General features: G+C 48.7%; 2 protein-coding genes across 3 annotated transcripts in view; both read right to left on the bottom strand.

Moving 5' to 3' along the window:
• LOC117836430 (uncharacterized) overlaps nt 1-6,953 on the bottom strand; it is a 33,370-nt gene extending 26,417 nt beyond the window's left edge. The window contains exons 1-9 of the mRNA XM_072291285.1: nt 6,626-6,953; nt 3,658-3,761; nt 3,406-3,540; nt 3,272-3,322; nt 2,988-3,082; nt 2,802-2,919; nt 2,239-2,340; nt 1,826-2,008; nt 1,591-1,751 (exon numbers count right to left, since the gene is read on the bottom strand). Coding sequence (XP_072147386.1) covers nt 1,591-1,751; nt 1,826-2,008; nt 2,239-2,340; nt 2,802-2,919; nt 2,988-3,082; nt 3,272-3,322; nt 3,406-3,540; nt 3,658-3,761; nt 6,626-6,722 — 1,046 coding nt within the window. The 5' untranslated portion in view covers nt 6,723-6,953. The remainder of the gene's footprint in view (nt 1-1,590; nt 1,752-1,825; nt 2,009-2,238; nt 2,341-2,801; nt 2,920-2,987; nt 3,083-3,271; nt 3,323-3,405; nt 3,541-3,657; nt 3,762-6,625) is intronic.
• Nucleotides 6,954-17,621: 10,668 nt separating this feature from the next.
• LOC117836138 (BOI-related E3 ubiquitin-protein ligase 1) lies at nt 17,622-19,576 on the bottom strand. Of its 2 annotated transcripts, none has more exons than XM_034715514.2 (4): nt 19,193-19,576; nt 18,985-19,097; nt 18,568-18,854; nt 17,622-18,482 (listed from the first exon to the last, which is right to left on the bottom strand). In XM_034715514.2, the coding sequence occupies exons 1-4, from the start codon at nt 19,243-19,245 to the stop codon at nt 17,910-17,912; spliced, it is 1,026 nt and encodes a 341-aa protein (XP_034571405.1). In that variant the 5' UTR covers nt 19,246-19,576; the 3' UTR covers nt 17,622-17,909. The 2 variants fall into 2 exon arrangements, with proteins under 2 accessions (XP_034571405.1, XP_034571404.1); XM_034715513.2 differs by having other exon boundaries at nt 18,985-19,100; nt 19,193-19,575.
• Between the last annotated feature and the right edge of the window lie 469 nt (nt 19,577-20,045).

Below are 20,045 nucleotides of genomic sequence, written 5' to 3'. Positions count from 1 at the left end.
TTAGTGACCCCACCCAAATAAAGCAAAATACAAGCAAATAACCCACAACATGATTGAAACAAATATTGGGATTTGCATTGGATTTATTGTGAAGTAAAGCAAAATACAATAACTCCTCCAGTATATAGGTAGCCCGAGCTATGCAAGAGGATAACATAACCAGAAACCAAATGAACACTGGTTCTGTCATGTGCAGCAAATTAGGGCACATGTGGTGGAGGAGCAGCACCAGACCCTTCAGGGCTGGTGCACTGTAGCAGCCTTAGGATTTCGTTGTTATTAGATATAAGATTAGATTGGTTTGTTTCCTTAATTTTAGAGATTATTGCCAAAGGGTCAACTCACCCATCTCCCATGCTAAGAACTCCATCAGGCTATCCTCCCAGTTGTGCTTACTGCTTACCCCATTGATGAACAAGGTTTATCACATCTGGGGAATGGAAATAGATTTGTGCTACTAAATAAACTATAGAATCCATATATGAACGTGGTAATGGATTTGGATTGTCTAATATCCAATTGGACTTTTTCTCTTTGGACTCCAATGGATTGGATCTATTTGGACTTTGGATAGTACGTGGATTAAGAGTCCAAACTTAATATGGATTTGGGTTCTATATGAGGTCAAAATCCAACCTTCATTGGATTTTTTGGACTTTGTATATATAAACTTGGATTTATATAGCTTGAGGGTCTAATATTAACATGGGGCCCACATGTAGATCCTGCCACCTAATGTACACGAAGTAGCTGGTTGTGATTGTGAGTCATATCCGACAAATTTCGATGTGAACGCGAGGTTTTAGTTCTAGGGTCCGGCTCTTGATGCGGTGCCCACATGTGAATCTAGCCACACTAATCTGCACGAAGTACCTGGCTGATTTTGTTAGCCATCTCCAACAAATTTCAGTCAATTTCGCCGAAATTTTAAGGTGTGGACGCGAGGTTTTAGTTTTAGGGTCCAGCTCTTGATGCAGGTCCCACATGTTACTCTAGCCATGCTAATCTGCACGAAGTAGCTGGCTAGCTAATGTAGTGAGCCATCTCCAACAAGTTTCAGTCAATTCGCTGAAATTTTAAGGTGTGAAAGCGAGGTTTTAGTTATGGGTCTGGCTCTGGATGTGGGCCCACGTGAATCTAGCCACACTAATTACATGAAGTAGCAGACTAGACTATCATACTGAACCATCTCTAACAAATTTCAATCAATTTTGCTGAAACTTTGAAGTGTGAACGCGAGGTTTAAATTTTAGGGTCCGACTCTTGACCTTGGCCTATATATAGTAGTTATACTAAATTTTTATTATTGGATCTTTTGGATGAACTTGGACTAAAAAGAAGTTGGATCTACTCTACTAACTCACCGGTTATTTTCTTTCGTACGTCTACCCCATAAGATGTCCCCAGTGAGATGATCTTTTCTTAGTTAGATTGGATTAGACATTAGTCATTTTACATTAAGATTGGATTGGATATTGGATGATTTTTCTTGGATTTTAACTGGATTTCTCTATATTGGACATGGACCTCAATCCATTCCCACCTCTACCCATATATGAATTTGAAGTCGGAGAAGAATGTGCAAAATACCTTGATTTCTTTATTTCCTGAGTCACCACCTTGCATGCATACTTCCACCACGCCCGTGGATCTGATTTTACTGGTAAAGAAGGCCGGAGATGAGCATATCTCAACCGTTGGTTAAAAGAAGAGAAATTATCAGCCATCTTCAGGATGTCCCTGTAGCCGTCCTGGTTAGAGGAAAAAGTATTAATGTTCACAGAACTTTGGATAAGATTCAAAGAGAAAAGACAAGAGTAAAGACCTTCGATAATGAAAGAGTAACATCATCCAAATCAACAGCAGCATTTTGCAATGCCTGTCCTGTTTTCTTTGCCTCAGTAAGTTGTATTTTTGTATATTTTGCTTTGCCAGATACAGGTTGTAAAATGTAACTGTGCTTTTTTGAAGCAGATCTGGAACGACCCTGCTCCGAAAACTCGAAAATCTGAAATACATTTCATAAAACAACAAATATCTGTCATGTAACTTGATGCAAATAATGGAAGAATAGAAGACCTCCCACTAAACCTCAGTATAGCACTATGCCTACCCATCAATCCACCATGTGGCTGTTCTGGCAGATATTGTAAAAAAAAGGAGGGAGCAACTGTCTCTATGCAGATTTTTACTCTCAGGCCCAGGGTCTTTATTTGCAAATGAACACAACTGGAATACCTGACTCCATTCTGATGGCAATAAATCTTCCCAGGGCTTATCCACAGTCCAAGGACTGCTATCAGAGTTGAAATACATCGCCAGACTCTCAAGTTCAACAGACTGCAGAAATATTTTTACTAGTAAGCTACCAAAGGCAAGTAAGAAAGAAGCTGTGCAAGATGATTGAAAGGAAAAGAAAAGCCAAACCGAAAAAAAAAATATGCCAAATGCTCCCAAAATCAAAATAATGTATTCACTGTTGAAGTGAACACAATTCATTCTAGGTGCAGAAACCTTTGCGCAAACAAATATACCAGCAAAATTACAAAACTGAAAAATTAATCATAGTTGTTACTTTGGAACCTAATATTCTGATATGCAAAAACAGAAAATCACTATTTTTGGAGATGGAAGATGGATACGTCAAAGAAATGCCACAAGCATTTGCTCATGTATCTTTTGAATAAAAGAATTACCCATGGATAGCAAAAACAAAACTGAACTACCAGATGTTGACAGCAGACATGAAGTAATATCTGACTAAACGTGCACACAAAATGTAGAACTTAGGAACAAGGTACCTTTTTTACTCGGTCCAAATCCCCACCAGTGGCAAAAGTCTCCTTGCCAAGGTCATCCACAGTAACTGCCGAAAGTTTTGAAAGTACCAGACCTGCTGCGAAAGGGTGGCCTGGATTGCTACAGGAAAGTCGTGGTATTTTAATATGCATCACGAAAGATAAATCCACCAAACAGAATTGCATTACCTCTCTACATCTTCGTATCTTATATGAATATTGCCGATAGATAACTTGATATTTCCAATTACAGTGCTAATGAAAGATCCAAGCCATGATGAATTCTTCAAAGAAAGAAAATTGCAGTGAGAAATAAACAAAGTATCTAAAAACCACACAACAGCAGGTAAAATATGCACCATTACTGGTCCATGGTCATAATCTAGTTCAGAACTTGTTACTGGCACATACTAGTTCAGATTTCAACAGCAGGTCAAATAAACAATAATACAGAACTAGGTACTAGCACATACTAGTTCAGATTTCAGTTGCTGCTGGCGCTCCAATAACTTTATCTCCATTTCCTGCAAATAACAAACAAATCAGTACTTGCACGGATCTGGCCTTAATTGCAAAAATCACTTAGCTACCATCAGAAGTTTATTACCCGAACTCTACTTCTTTTTGCTTCCTGGACAGCATCCTCGCTACAACCTTCAACTTGTGTTGCTGGTTCAGCTAGTATAAAAATTCGATCAAGATAAACCAAAACTGGCTCCTGTCCGAGCCTGCTCCATGGAACCTAACAATCATTGACATGAACATCCTTTATCCCACTCCTTATTACAAAGAATCATAAAATCACAAATACAGCAAAATAGTTCTGCATGTATACTAGAGCAAAGAAATTACTACAAACCTTGAGCTTCACTGAACCAAGGAAACCAGCTTTGACTCTAACAGGTAACTTCAATGAATTGAGCGCTTCTGGCTTCAATTGCATGTTTGTGAGCTCTACATCGCCTGGAACAATGTCGCAGAGAAGATAACATCATTATGTAACAGAAGATAGGGACAGTATCAAAATATGGTCAATTGCTGGGGCAAGGAAAATGCGTGACATCATGTATGAGCATGAATGAATATGGGTATCTTCAAGCTCTAGCTGACACTTACTAAGTACTATGGACTACACATTGTATTTTTATTTCATCATGAAGCCACTGTTAATTGCATCAAATATCCAGAACTGTTCTGCAAGCGACCTCAGTTCCCTGATCATCTATCCATCAACAACAACAACAACATAGCCTTTCAGTCCCAAGCAAGTTGGGGTAGGCTAGAGTTGAAACCCAACAAGAGCCACAAATCAGGGTTCGGGCACATGAATAGCCGTTTTCCAAGTACTCCTATCCAGGGCTAAATCTTTGGGTATATTCCATCCCTTCAAATCTCCTTTTATTGCCTCTTCCCATGTCAATTTTGGTCTTCCTCTGCCTCTCTTCACATTACTGTCATGCCTTAGGGTTCCACTACGCACCGGTGCCTCCGGAAGCCTTCGTTGGACATGTCCAAACCATCTCAGCCGGTGTTGGATAAGCTTTTCTTCAATTGGTGCTACCCCTAACCTATCACGTATATCCTCGTTCCGGACTCGATCCCTTCTCGTATGACCACAAATCCAACACAACATACGCATTTCCGCAACACTTATCTGCTGGACATGTTGTCTTTTTGTAGGCCAACATTCTGCACCATGCAGCATTGTAGGTCTAATCGTCGTCCTACAAAACTTGCCTTTTAGCTTCAATGGTACCCTCTTGTCAATCAAATTCCTGATGCTTGGAACCACTTCATCCACCCCGCTTTGATTCTATGACTAACATCCTCATCAATATCCCCATCTCGTTGTAGCATTGATCCCAAATATCGAAATGTATCCTTCCTGGGCACTACTTGGCTTTCCAAACTGACATCTCCCTCCTCGTGTAGTAGTGCCAAAGTCACATCTCATATATTCAATTTTAGTTATGCTGAGTCACTAACACCCTGATCATCTATCCATGATGCAATATTACTCACACCCTGAAGTCACTAACACAAAGCCATCTGATACCTACTATCATCCCATGCGCTTCTCATGACACACAGTCTTCCTTACAAGCTCAATAAATTCCACTAATATTCTCACCAAATGTCGAAGACAAATGCCAACCTTAATTTCCAAATGCAACACTAACTAACATGTAAACAATTGATATAGATGTCTGATGAAAAATCAGGCACACAAATGCACCCCCTATGCAATCACCTGCTATGTGAATTCCTGCAAAATATCGATTGATAATATCACTGCCAAGTGCCAACCATTGCTGTATTTGTTTTTCTCAGGTATGGCTTGGAAGTTGTGTACCTGGCAGATAAGTGTACGCCCCCAGCCCAAAAGAAAAACATCAGAGAGGAACAGATTTACCATGCGCATAAGCTACTACAAATGAAAATAACTCAACTCTCAATTTATCCTATGGACTCCTTATCATCAGACAGTGCCTAACATGAGGCTGAAAAGCTCTTATAAACAATCAGGACCAAGATTGTACTTCATTTTTAGGCACTTTTATTTAGAATATGCAGGAAACATATGCATCCTCGTATGCTCCATTTTCAAGCACAGTCCAGATGATCAGCTTATCACTGCGGATGGAGACAGTTTCCCTTTTTTCCAAAAAATCAGCAAACCATGTTGTCCAAAAATATTGACTGTGTTCCCATATGCAGGCCACATGTATCTGCTGGGGTATTCCTTTTGAGGCAAACAGTTGTCCCACATGACAAACATAATTCATCTTCCACGCCCTCCTCATTCCATTCCTAAGTATATTACAGTTGCAACCCTAAGCAAAACCAAAAAAAAACAGTGCATTGCAGATGTGTGTGTCCACTGGATTATGAATTCAGCTCAATGAAGGATTCTTAGCCCAAACATCAGTTCAAATCTGACCCTTGACTAAATGTTAGCATATTTAACAAGTTCAGTGAGCGCACACTGCACAGATTCAGAAACATCAGTTGTGTATTCCACTTATAGTTGCTTTGTGTGAACAATTTGCATCTCCAGTTTCATATTGGTCAGTTTCCAATATGGTAGTATCTCAATAACAGAATCCTCATATTCATTTATCTAGATACTCCACTGCACATCATTCTGTAATCTGAAGCTAGAAGTGTGAACAATTCACACAAAGCCACAGCACTTGCGCTTCCACTGACAAATTTCCAGGCCTGATCTACAAAATGCTATGTTCCTCGAAGACATGCTTAGTGACTGATAGACATCTCAACACTACGATCGCTGACACAAATACTTAGAAACAAGCCTGCAGCCCCAGAACATAATTGCCCACAGCAGTGCATCACCAAGTTAATTTCCTAACTCTGAGCACTGAAACTAGAACCTAGCACTGTAACAAGGGAGAGTCGCAGATTAGTCACATTCACGAAACCAACTTAAGCCTACAACATAACTACCTCAAATTGTTATCTGCTGACCCCATCCATTGTAACCATGAACCTTTCGAACAAACAAGCTTGACAAAAAGCGTCGGTCAGTGCCTAAAACCCCCCAGTCACTCCCGATCGCACTACGAACAGAATCAGCAATCGGGGTACCACAATGTAGCATACACGTCAACCCACGCTCAGACTGAACTCCCCAACATCCAAAACCTCACGGAACTACTGCTCCTCATCAATTTGTCAGCACTAACACTACTAGTTAAGCACGCACGACGCCCAATCAAAAATAACAAATCACATCATTAATACGCAGCTAGCAGCGACGGGTGGATGAAAGGGAAGTAAGTGGCGGCGGGGGCGTCCTGGCTCACCTCTCCAGACGCTGATCTTCAGCGCCTCCTTGTTGAGCCCCCGGACGTAGTTGCCGAGGTACTTCTGCAGCAGGAAGGCAACCTGGTCCTCCAACATCTCGGCCGCCGCCGGCGATCGGCGACGCCCGCCGGCACCGCCACCGCGAGACCTGAAGGGGGGGCGGAGGTACGGAGAAGCGCTCCGGCTGCCGGTCCCCTCGCCCGGCGTGTCGAGTGAGAGGGGAGAGGAAGGACTGGGCTAGCACACAGCAGCCAGCCCAAAGGCAGAGAGAGGAGGAACCGGGTTTTTTTTTTTTGTCTCGAACGAGTCGAGTCGAGGAGGAGAAAGGGGGGAGGAGAAGAGAGGCGGAGGAGATCGCTAGAACGATGCAGGTGGCGCGACGAATGCCCGGAATGCCCTCGCGTATCCGGGGTATCTACGGATCCTGCCTGGGCCCACGATTTCGTAAACCGCAGGGATTGCGCTCGGGTCGCGGAGTTCTTCGTGGGACGTGGCGGTTTGGCAAGGGGACTCCACCGTCCAGCACGATCGAGAGAAGGCACAGCTGGAGTAGTTCAAGCATGAAAGGGAACGCAATTAGGTATGGTAACTGCACATTAAAATACTGCAGTTAGGTCGTCTCGTGAGTAAAATATCTGCCAGATCGCACGCAAGATGCTTAGTCTAATTCTAATTCGAATTAGTTTTTAGCACCACAGATTCACAAGGGCAGGGGCACGTGAGTCGACAGTCGAGGTCGATGGACAGAACGGCGCGTGGTGCTGTTTGGCCTGTTCGCTTCAGCTTATTCAATCGGCTTATCAGCCACCAAACAGTGTTTTTCTCTCACAACAAATCAGCCGTTTCAGCTTTTCAGCCGGCTTATAAGCTCAAGCGAACAGGCCCGTTGTTATTTGGTGGCAACTCGGTGGGCACCATCGAGTAGGCGACTAGGCGACGGCGGCTGGCTGAGGCACTCCGGCGTACGGCGCCGCAGGGGTGGACGCGCGAGGCGAGGCGAGGCGAGGTCCTCCGCTTTATCCCCGAGCACGCAAAGGTGGCGGCGCGGCAGTGCGGCCACGACGCGCGCCTGCGTGGTTCGCATGGGGACCGCATGTGGGAGTGCCAATTTCCCGAGTTCTGACCCGGTCCTGGACGGTGGCAGCGTGCCACGGTGCCCCGCCCCGCGAGCGACACCTGTTAGCTGTCGTCGCGCACGGGAACACGTGAGGCGCTTCTCTCGGGTGCCGTCACTCATCAGGGTCTTGGATGCGCATCCATACCCCCACATTTCTTTTTCTTGGGAAGCTTGGGCCATGATTTGAGCATCAGACTTCAACAGGAACAAGGCTACAACAAAAATAGACGGAAGAAGTCTATATTACACCCCTCAACTCTTACACGAGCCTAAATATCAACCCCCAACTAAGAATCCGTCTAACTGACACCCCCAATCTGTGCAAACCGGATATCCAAACCCCCCCAAGCCCTCTCGAGGCTGGTTTTGATCTGCGTCGGGGTCCACGTTGGCCGGTCGGCCATCCACATCAGCTAAGCCGTGGCCCCTCCACCGTCTTTCTCTCTCTCCCTCCCTCTCTCGGGACTTTGGAAGTTCTCTCTCCCGCACCATAGATTCAGACTAGTTTGCATCTTGAACTCCAGGCGAGGCGAGGTAAATGGAGGGAGATGGCGAGCGTGATGAATGGGAGCTGAGAGCGAGCTCGTCCAGCTCGAGCGCGTCTTCAATATGTGGCGCCAGAGATGACGGGATCTCTTGCTCCCTTGTACGAGCGGCCACCGGTCGTCTGCTACAATTGCAGGAGGAAGGCACCAAGATGGATTTCTGTGTGGAGCAGCTTGGTGTCTGTGGCATCTTGTGTTATTTTGTTTGATTTGCGTAGAGCAGCAGGTTCAATTTGTGTCGGATTGTGCATGCTTGGGCGATGCAAGGCTGCTTGATCCCATGCTTGGGCGATGCAAGGCTGCTTGCTCCCACTGCAAAGAGGCGCCGGTGTCACTTACACTTCCAGACAGTCTGCTGTTCAGAACTGAGATACGAACACCTTGCAACGCATCGCTACTCCAGGGGCGCCGTGGTTCCGCCGGAGATGATGCAGATCACCGTGGGCCCGGCAGCTCGCAACTGGAACCGGAAGCAGAGCACTACGAGACGCCGGACGAGCGGAAGCAGCACTCATCACCGGAATTGGACTACCGCCGGCGAGGTAAAGATTGGCCGCTGGCATCTGCTGGAGCTTGCCCGAGCGGCGCTGCTATCCATCGGAGATCGGCCGGCCGCCGCTGGTGTCCGCCGGAACTCGGACACGCCGCTGAGGCTTCTCCGAAGGCCGTCGACGTCGGCGCGGGGTGGAAGGCCGTGGTGACTAGAGCGGGGAAGGCAGAGCTCGGCCTCCAGCTGATTCCGCCGCCAGCCGACAAATAGCTGAGCCCCGCGTGCTGATTCCGCCGGTGGGTCGTGGACTCCAGCGCGGGGGTGGCCGACGCGGACGCGGCCGGAGCGGGCAAACGCCGGAACGCGCGGCGCCACTCCCTCTCGTCGCCGGCGAGGTCGCGTAGATGGAGTGGCAGCTGACGTGGACGCCAGCGCGGACCAAAAACCGCCCTGGAGTGGGATCGGGGGTCGCGTATCTCGTGGATGGAGTGGGGCCGACGTCGACGCCAGCGCGGACCAAAACCTCCTGGAGTGGGATCGGAGGTTGCGTATCTGGTTTGGTTTGTTTAGTGTGGGGTGTTAGTTAGACGGTTTCGTACTTTGGGGGTTGGATTCTAGACTCGTTGAAGAGACAAGGGGAGAATGTGAACTTTTTCCAAATAGATATTTGTGAAGATATAAAAAACTGACTTTTGAGGGGAAAAAACGGCTTGTTCGGCCAGGAGATCCGAACACCGAACACATGCTACAATTCCTAGCAAGTTTCTCCTGGCTATGCCCATACGATACGAGCTAGTATTACCTGCCTACCTGGCCTAGCTAGGCAAGGTGGATAAGTGATCCAAACCGATTTTTGGTGGCTGATGACTTGCTTATTACTTGTAGTACTAGCATATTATGCATGGACGAAAAAGCCTGTGGAAACTTGCCCCTTTTTTAGGGTGGGTGCAGGGTGCGTGCTTTAGTCTGAAATCCTGAGTCCTGACTTGCAGGAGCAACGATTCTGATTACAGTGAGGCAAAAAGGATGGCGGCAGAAAAGCTACAAGAGACGAGCTACTTTCGGGCCCATCAGCAGGTGGCTCCGGAGCGATCCACGGTGCCGTTTTCTTCGATGCCTATCTGCCGCCCTTGGCCCGGCCAAGGTTCTTTTCGAATTCTTTAATTCCTTTCTTCAGCCACACCCTATCAGTTACAATCAGAAGGATGTTCGTTAGGATCGAAGGGATATGATCGTGAACTTTCTCTTTTTCGAAGAAAATGGTCGAGTGAACTTTTTTCATAAAAGTTACTACCCTCGTTACACTATGTCGGTCTAACCCTCCAACAAAATTTTGGTTCGATTTAATCTCTCAAACTATTGATCTAATCTACCTCTAACAAGATTTGTGTAAAAATTGAGTTTTGAATTCAAAATTTGATGGATATGGTTAGAGAACTTGATGTTTTATATTAGAAAAATGCATTGAGAAATTTTCATGGTTGTTTCTATATGTTAAGAATATTTAATATGAAATTGATCTTAAATATACAAAACTGCATGAAAAGTAACGTGCTACTCCCTCCGTTCCAAAATATGGACGTTTTAACTTTTCTAAATATATAAATTTTGTTATGCACATAAATATAGGATTATATATAAATACATAGTAAAATATATGTATGTAGAAAAATCAAAACGATCTACATTTTGAAACAGAGGGAGTAAATTCCTAATGTATTTTTTTAACATACGCATCATGTTATAAGTCACGAATTAAAAATTTTGAACTTAAAACTCAACTTGCACATGGGAAAAAATATAAATTTCATTTGAAGGTTGATTGGACCAACTAAAATATTTATAGAAGTAAATTGAGTTTAAATTTTGTTTGCGAAGGTTAAGAGTTAAATCTTTTCAGTTGAGATAAGATGGTGTGGTACTCTGAGTGAACTAGGCCGTAATGGAAGGCCTATTCATAATTCTTTCACGGGCCTTTTTTTAATGGGTCCAACGTGTTTTTTCTTGGCCCATTAGATAAGGAGTCGTGGCCTGCCTGGGATGCGTTACTACTTCATATTAGAAAAGCCCATTTATTCTGGTTTCTGTTTAGGCCCATCAATAAGGGATATGCCCACCAACACAACAACACGAACAGAGAGGGTCGGCCAATGTCACATGTATTAAACTTTTGCTCCAAAAAAAAAACTGTTATTAAACTCATGCGCGGCACCCTTTATATAAAAGAGAACACGAACTCATGCGCGGAATGCAACGATGCACACACTATGCATTTTGCGAATCATTCGAAGCGAATAAAAGGATTTGTGTGATGATGTACTACCGCTCGAAATGTCTTCGCCGATGATGTTCTTATACTTATATATACAGTTATACCTAATAATAACAGCAACAACACAAACACGTCAGCTGACTCACATCTTAGTGCTCAATGAACCAGACTAGTTGACCTAAAAGGCTAAAGCCACTCCACTTATATTTTTTTCCCGCAGCTCAAAATCACACGCGTGACGCATCCAATACCCGATCTCTATATCCATCATTCATGCACTTCTCGTGGCCACGGACAAGCAGCAAAGCATCATTCCCGTGCCTAAACCACCATGATCTTGCTTCGGAAAGAAAATTATAAAAAGGCAGCACACATGCATCGCCTCCAGCTCCGATCAAGTCCACACCACCTGCCCACACAGTGCATCGGCTGCACTACTTCTTGGTTAAGAAATCCCATACGCATTTCCTTTTCCTATTACCTAGCCTGTCACAGATCTCAAGGTCCATTGGATATGTTCTGCCCAGTGGCGACGACGCAGGTCGCAGGGGATTGGTTCTCTTGCCACATCTGGCTGGCCCGCACGATCCTTTGAATTGATCCACTCCAAAGCCACGCTCTCGTAGCCTAGCTGAACAGGCATCTCATCTCGCCGTTTCTTTCTTTCATCACCGAGAAAGAGCATCACTTGCGGAGGGTTCGTACCTTCCCCGTGCACGCATTTGATTCTCTGACATCGAAACGGATCGCATCCATCCAGTAGCCTCCAGTAGATCTGGGACTTGGGCCGGCCCGGCCCTGTTGTGTCTTGTGCCCCATCGTGCCTGGACTTCTAGGCACGTTAGGCATGCTGTGCCGTGTTGGCACGGCTCGACATGCTTTTTACTAGCACGGCCCGTGGCACGCCAGTACAACTTTAAGCCGTGACAGTCCAAGCACAACCCTTATAATACACGTGCTTGTCTTTTATTGGTGCTCATTTTGCTTGCACGTACTTTGCTCTCATACGTATGAAAAAAAATCTAAAATTAATTGAGGAAACAAACATTATTATATTATTATATAGATGTTGTAGATGAATGTTATGACTGTACGTGGCCATACGAAAATGCAACATTGTTATGTTATGAACGATCGTTATCATGATTAAGGTAGATTTTGTGATTTTCTTCATGGTAGTAGCTATGTTATGCTACAGGACATATAGAACCAATAATATTAGAACGATACAGTCTATAAATGTGCTAATGTGCCATTTTCGTGCCGTGCCGGCACGATCCAAAATACGTGACATGCCGTGCCACCCATCGTGCCGAGATCCTAAGCACGGCACGATCCTCACGTTCATGCCGTGTCCGCACGACTCAAAATTTATCGTGTCGTGCCGCTCTGATCCGTGCCAAAATGTCGTGCTTCGGGTGGCCCACAAATAGTACGGTGCTTCAAGCAGCCCTCAAATAGCACGGTCCAAGTGCCAGCTCTAGCCTCCAGCTCGCGGAGGAGTGGAAGTTTGGTATCCGTAATTTTCAGCAGTTCCCCATCGTCCACTCGCACGATTCCGTTGACAATAGGGATGCCTTGGTTTAATCTCCCATTAATTACTACTGCGTGCCAGTGCCCAGCGACTGCTCCTTCTCTTCGCCGGTGTGGGTATCGCTGGAGGTCTTTTGGCGTCAGTGCTTTTGTCACTGGTGTGTTTTCACTATCATTTTGCAGCCGGAAGGAGGGGCCATTGGTTGCGACGACACGGCGTCAGCGTCACTTTTTTTTTCCTCCCTCTTTCCTACCTCCTGATGCCAACCGACCTCGCCTAGTGGAAAGTGGAAAGGCCAAGTGGTCGATGCACCGTACGAAGCAGTTGTCCATGCCTTTGATCCCGACCCTTGATTTTTCTCGTTCGCCTGTGTGACGGTATTGTGTCATCCTACCATAACCGCAAAGCTTCATTATGCATTCGCCTGTCTTGTCTGACTGATACGCCTTCTGAACCTCTTGACAACTGTATGGCTACCCGTCGAGGATAGGGCAAACGGCTGCAACTTTCCGACGGTTCCAACAAAACGCAATTCAGAAACGGCTATAGGCAACAGAACAAGTGGAAGAGGAATCAATGCTTGAGTGCTAGGGCCGCAGGGGGCACACCGAAGGCGTGATCCGTCTGTCTTGAGACTCTTCGCTGTGCTCGCTGGCACATCCAAGCTCTGCAACCTTGCATGCATAACATCTTCTGTTCGATAACCATTTTCACTTGTACACGAAGAACAGCGCCGGCACCGTTAACTTTGGTCGCAATATTGGGCTGAACGATTTCCTGCAGCCATCAGTCATCAGCCAACATTTGCGACAGGTGAAATGTAACCGATGTAATGAAACAGTTTCCCCTAAGTTTAGGGGGTGTTTGGATCTTTAGGACCTCCTAAAATTTATGTCACATCGAATATTGGGAGGCTAATTAGGAGAACTAAATATGAGCTAATTATAAAACTAATTACATAGATGGAGGCTAATTCACGAGACGAATCTATTAAGCCTAATTAATCCATCATTAGCACATGTTTACTGTAGCATCACATCGTCAAATCATGAACTAATTAGGCATAATAAATTCGTCTCGCAAATTAGTGCAATTGGTTTTGTAATTAGTCTATATTTAATACTCCTAATTAATATCTAAACATTCGATGTGACAGAAATTTTAGGAGGCACTAAAGAAACAAACACACTATTAGACTGTGAGTGTTGTTAGTTTTTTTTTTTGAAAGTAAGGGTAGGAGCACTTTGAAAGTAAGGGTAGAAGCACTGCCACATCATTTATGAAGGAATAGCAAGCTAAAATGCTAGAAGCTCGAAACTCAATTAAAACAACAATAATCATAAAGAAACTATGGCTCATGGGGACCTCTCACTGCTGTCTTCCGTAAGCCAATCGCCTCCTTGATTAGGGGTGTTTGGATGTCAGGGGCTAAACTTTAGCCCTGTCACATCACACGTTCGGATGCTAATTAGAAGGACTAAATATGAGATAATTACAAAACTAATAGCAGAACCCCTAGGCTAAATCGCGAGACGAATCTATTAAGCCTAATTAATCCATCATTAGCGAATGGTTACTGTAGCACCACATTGTCAAATCATGGATTAATTAGGCTTAATAGATTCGTCTCGCAATTTAGCCTAGGGGTTGTGCAATTAATTTTGTAATTAAACTATGTTTAATGCTCCTAATTAGTGTCCAAACATCCGATGTGACAGGGGTTCCCTGCCAAACACCCTCTAAAAGAGCAATTGCAGAGGCGTTGTCGATTTCCCCTCAAAGATGCGCCGTTTTCTCTCTTTCTAAATGTTCCATTCGATCCCTTTACCTTGTTCCAGCATCTGAATCAGACCCCAAGGCCACGATGATATGAGTATCCAAACTTCCTGGCAAAGACACACCTCTAGGCAAAGGTGAACTGTGTTTTAGGATGCTGTATCAAACAAACTACAAGTCGGCTCACAAGGCCAGTTCCTCTTGATCAAGTATTGTTAGTAGTTGTTACTGTAACTTACTAACTACACCTGCATCATCCTCGTGTCAAAGCACTGCACGTTAACTCGATCGATTCGGCCTGGGATTGCGTTCGTTTCAGGGTACGGGTTCAGCAGTAAAGGTAGCGGGATCGACCTGGATCGCGGCAGTAATGGGTTAGGTGCTCATCCGCGGATCTGCCTCGCATGTGTACGAAGAGACCGCACACATCAGCGTGTGTCTAGCCAAGAAAGGCCTCTGCAGACTCGTCGGGATACAGACGAGCTGCGCCTATCGATCGCCGTGGCTTCAAGATCAAAAAAGAATTGATTATTGGAGCTGGGCTCTCGCTGGCAGCACGAGCAGAGAGCACCAGGTAGAAGCTGAGCGACAATTAATGACGCTGCTCTTTGGCACGTACCGCACGGCTGAGCTTGAGCGCAACTCCTGTGTGCTTTGTAGGTGAGAGTTTGTTGGGTTGCCGACCTCCATTGCATTAGTTGGGCAAGTAGCGGTGGTACATGCTTATCTGACGGATCATCAGCCAAAACAAATGAAAGATCCGCGCGCGGACTGGCACGCTAGGTGGTGGTGTCTTGTTGACACCTCAAAGCGCGCTCCCTGCAGAGATCGACGACGTGTACACAAGCGACCATGGCCCGGGTAAACGATTCTTTACTCTTCAACTTCCTCTAGGCTCGCTTGGATCTCATCTACTACCAATCTATAATCGCTGTCTAGATGCGACCAGGGAGTCGATAGTCGTCATCCGTCTAACCTCGAGACCCACAGGAGAGGCGCGCGTGATGGCCCACCAGTCAGTCAGCATCCACGTGGTGGCCACAGGCAGGCAGGCCCACCTGTCGATGGCGAGATCGCGCGGCACGCCAGCAGGCACTTCTCACGCTGTCACGCAGTTGCGCGATTCGAAATCCCTCAGTCCCTCCCGCTTGGCGCATGTATCTCCTGCTACCCATTATTAACTCCTTTCTCCTTACTCCTGCATCCATGACGCACCATTTTTGCCGTGCCTTGCTTGCCTGCGGGTGCATCCGTCCGCCGATCGCGACCGCTAGCTGCTCTCGAGTCGAGCGCGCCTCCTCAAGTCCCAACCGTCCACCGCCGAACGCCATGATGCAATACCACTGGGGGAATCCTTGGGTGTGTTTGCTTTGCGTGTCGTGTATTGCACAGCAGCTTCGCTCGCACGGTGCCGTACGCAAGCGATCGGCCGGGTTGCGGTGGCTCGGTACACTCCTGAGGCGTCCAGCATATATGCCCGCCTGAGCCTGACCAAGCCCGGCTGCATATGCTCCTATCGTAGTCTCGTGGTCGCGGTCACGCGCGTACCACCGTATCGTTTCCGTCTTGTGGAACGGTACTGGTCCTCGCGCGGCCGATAGCAATGTCTTTTGTACGGGCCTCGTGTTGGCATGTCCAACGCCGTGCGACAGAGATGCATCCACCAACAGTACCACACCAATGCTGGGTAACCTGTTGGAGGCTTCGTGTCCATGCCGCTCGCCGGCCGGATCAGATCTTTGCCGTGCCATACACTCCCAAGCGTCTCGAGACAAAGACACGAGGGGGGGAGACAGATGTCGAGATGAGCAGATACTGTCAGTTACTGACAGTGTTTGTCTCGCTCTCACCGGCGGTATAATTACTTCTTACCTCTTACGCAATCAGCAGCCTGCTGAAAGGTGAAAAAAAAAAAAGGATGAGCGTGTCGTGTGCAACGGAGTACCACTAGACACAGGAATATAAGCAGCGAAACGAGGCCGGCCGGCACCGCTCGGTGGCGCAACCAGTGCGTGCGCGCACGGGTTCGCATCATTCCAACCACGAGCCGCTCCCGCTGAAGACGAGTCAGATGTTGACGGTGCCATACCGCAGGGCCAGAGAGGAACAGCGAGTGCGGTGTAGCTATAGCCTTAGCTTTTTGTTCTCGTGCATCCCGGCGGCGCTTGAATGGTGGCAACCACGGCCGAATTCTAGCCGCGATCGTAGGCCCACCTGCAGCCCCGCAAATGATATCTCTTCGGATATTTCGGCCTGATGCTTCCGTCCCACCGGCCACGACTACTGGCTACAATACATCTATCAAGTGCAAACCAGCCGTGGTGTGGTGCCATGCGTGATGTCACTGCCGTTGGCATGTACTCCTCCCTAGCCTTTTCCCTTTATTTTCCGTATGAAATTGCGATCGGCAGGCACCATTTTCTAGTACAGTGCCGTGTGATCGGGAGGTGAAGAAGCGTGCGGTCTCTCTCGGTGCCCATGCCTTTCTTACCATCAGCATCTAATTCACGGGTAGTCGGGTACCAGCGAAGGCAGTGACCGCACACGCATCGGCAGGAAACTGTAAACAGCACAGCAACCGGCGCTGCTGTGCTGCTGCGGACAGAGGCGAGGGAGAATGCGCGGGAACCAACGGTCGCGCACCCCCCGGGCGGCGAGCCCCACCAGGCAGCAAGGAAGACCCCAGTACTAACTTCGGTTTCAGCCCATCAGTGCGGGTGGGCCCTACGCGGCCCAACTCCCCACCCAAAGCCCGAGATCCCGTGATCGGTTGGTTCCCGATCGATCATGCGATGCGATGAGCGATGCGCGGTTGCGGCCGAATTGAATTGTCGAAGGCTGCAACCGCACGTCCGCTGCCTGCGCACCGCACGCCGCCGCGCTGCCCCTGATCTGGCGATCCCCATCCCCACCACCCTCTACGACTGACGTTGCGCGGCGAACAACCGACAGGGCCGCCGCTACACGCGCCCGATCGGGATCGCACGCCGACGCGGCCGGCGACCGCGGCCGCGTACGGACGGCGGCCGGGCGGGCGAGGCTCTCGTCCCCGTCACGTGACCGGCCGCGTCTCCCGCCACTCCGCATCACGCGAATCCGCGCCGCGCCTTTAACCGCATCGCCCCCAAGGCGCTGGTGGTGGTGGCTGGCTGCTGCAGTTTTAGCGTCGCACTGTGTATCACGTAGAGCAACTGCAGATTTGTACTGGAGATGTCATTAATCAGGCAGTAAAAAGTGAAAATTTGCGCGCTGACAGCATCATTGCATTCCAAAATGTGCTGGTCAATGATCGATCGTTTGCCTTCCAGAAATCCACAAGAACCGAGGCAAAAGACGGCAGGACACTAGTGCTAGAAGAGACTGACTAAAACTATTCCTAATAAAGGGATTAATAATGAACAAATGTAAGAAAATAAAAAAAAGGAAAAGAGTAATGCACTTGCACTCTACACAATTTTTCATCGTTCTAACTTGATTTTCATCGGCAATTTCAAGTTCGCCTTTTGGCAGGAGTACCCATTTTTTCTCTCCTTTTCCTAATGGCCGCCGCTACGAGAAGAACACTTGCACCGTGCCGGTGACAGCGCCGCGGCACATGGGGCAGGCAGGCGCGACGGCGCCGGCGGCGAAGGGGGCAGTGGCGAGGACGGCGGGCTCGCAGTCGGCGCAGACGCAGAGGTGGCGGCACGGGAGCAACACGACGGAGGCCGGCGCCCGCCGGCACGTCCGGCACGGCCTGGCTGGCGGCGGCGGCGGCGGCGGGGCGATCTCCACCACCCTGTCCGGGTCCACGAAGCACGACCCGGCGTCGTCCGCCGCGGCGCCCGCGTTGTCCTCATCCTCGGCCTTGCCCCTCGCCTGCGCCGCGGCGGCCGCCTGCTGCAGCTGCGCGTGGAGCGCCGCGGCCGTGGAATGGTCCGCGAGCGCCTTCGCCTGCCACGCCGCTGCCTCCGCTCGCAGCCGCGCGACACGGTCCTCCAGGTCGGCGCCGCGCCGCGCGGCCTCCGAGGCCTCCGTTTCTTTCTCCCTTATCCGCTGAGACACCGCCGCCTCAGCCGCGACGAGCAGCGACCGGTACTGCCGCCGCCGAGTGTCAGCCAGCGCGCGCCGGAGCCTCTCCGCCTGCAAGCGACAAGGAAGCCCGTCAGCAACAGAGGCCTGTCTATGTCGGTGGCGGCAACGACGGAATCAATCAAGCGGCCCTCACGTGTTCTTGGATCAGCCGGTCCATCTCGTTCCTGTGCTGATCGCGCTGCGCGGCGAGCTCGTCGGAGAGGAGGCACGACGCCGAGGCCGAGGATGTGGACGACACGTGCTCCGAGCCCTCGTCGAAGTCGAGCCTGAGCCCCATGGCCGGCCGCTTGTGCAGTTGCGCCAGGCTTATCACCTTGGGCCCCTGCGCCTGCGGTTGCGGTTGCAACGAGAAGAGGTGCGGCGACATGGAAGGCGCCGCCGTCTCCGCCTCGCGCTGCCGCTTCCTTCCGGCGCCGCAATCTGCGTGCCGATGGCAACGGAAACAAATCAGTCCTATCTATCAATCTCGCCATCCGAAAGCAGAACAGAGAAGCACAAGAACACGAAATCTTGCAAAAGCAGAGCCAAGTCGGCGCTTCGCTCGGATTACCTCCATGCGCGAAGTCCAGGAAGAGCGGCGGAGCCTGCTGCGGCGCCATCGCCTCCTTCTGCCCCTGCTGCAGTTCCATCGGGCTGCTCTCCGGCGCGCCGCCGCCGCCGCCTCTGCTGAGAACCCAGACGCTCAAATCAGCCATCCGATCCAACCGACTGACGATCACTACGGAAGAAACGAATAGATGGACAGCAGCGACGGGTACCTGGCCAGGAACGGGGACTCGCGGTGGTGGTGATAATGCGCCTGCACCGCCATTGCTGGAGCCGGGCCAACCAAACCAATCAACGAGGCAACGAACGGGTGGAAGCACGCGCGCGCTAAGCGTGTGGGAGTCGGGTGGGAGGGAAGGAGGAGAGACCGAGAGAGTCGCGGGCAACGCGAACGAACTGGTCCACCGCCTCCTCGTCTTATGAGGGCGCCATGGGCAGCGTGGCTGCCTGCTCTGTGCCTCTGTATCTCTCCCCCTCTCTGTCAAGTCCCACCTGCCTCGCGCATGCAGGGAGAGCACGGGTGGCAGGCGGGGAGGCGTGGCGTGGCTGGCTCGGTTGATGAGGAGAGGGTGGCGCACCGGCGTTTGTGCCTTTTCATTTTCCTTTTAAGCGCCCCTTTTTTATATTTAATTTAAGGAGATGCTTAGCGTTACCGCCGGCCTAATGTGAAAACTGACTGGTAATTTCTGTTTTAACCGGACACGATTGATTTCTCAATCTCTCTTTCCAATGTGAAGAGGAATTTGGAACTTTCTGCATTTAAAACTGTACGAAAAACTGCTCTGTTCACCCTCAAGAAAACTGAACCGGCAGTATTCAGCGCCTGTATTCAACATTAGCTTTTCGTGGCAGACTTGTTCTGACACTGACATGCGACACTTGATCCATATTTTGCTAGACGACTTCCCTCTCTTTCTTTTCCTTCTTTGTGATGGTATTTGTTCCTTAGTGGCAAGCACTAATTATTAGTGAGAAATGGGGGCGAAAACGCTTACAAAAAACGGTGGGCATGGTTGGTGCTGCGGATGGATGACATATTTGATCATGTCACAGGACTGTTGGAGC

The sequence above is a fragment of the Setaria viridis genome, chromosome 9 (assembly GCF_005286985.2).
Source record: "Setaria viridis chromosome 9, Setaria_viridis_v4.0, whole genome shotgun sequence".
NCBI classification, from domain to species: domain Eukaryota; kingdom Viridiplantae; phylum Streptophyta; class Magnoliopsida; order Poales; family Poaceae; genus Setaria; species Setaria viridis.
The sequence above is the reverse complement of the archived record's forward strand: the minus strand, read 5'-3'. Positions and strand labels throughout refer to the sequence as shown.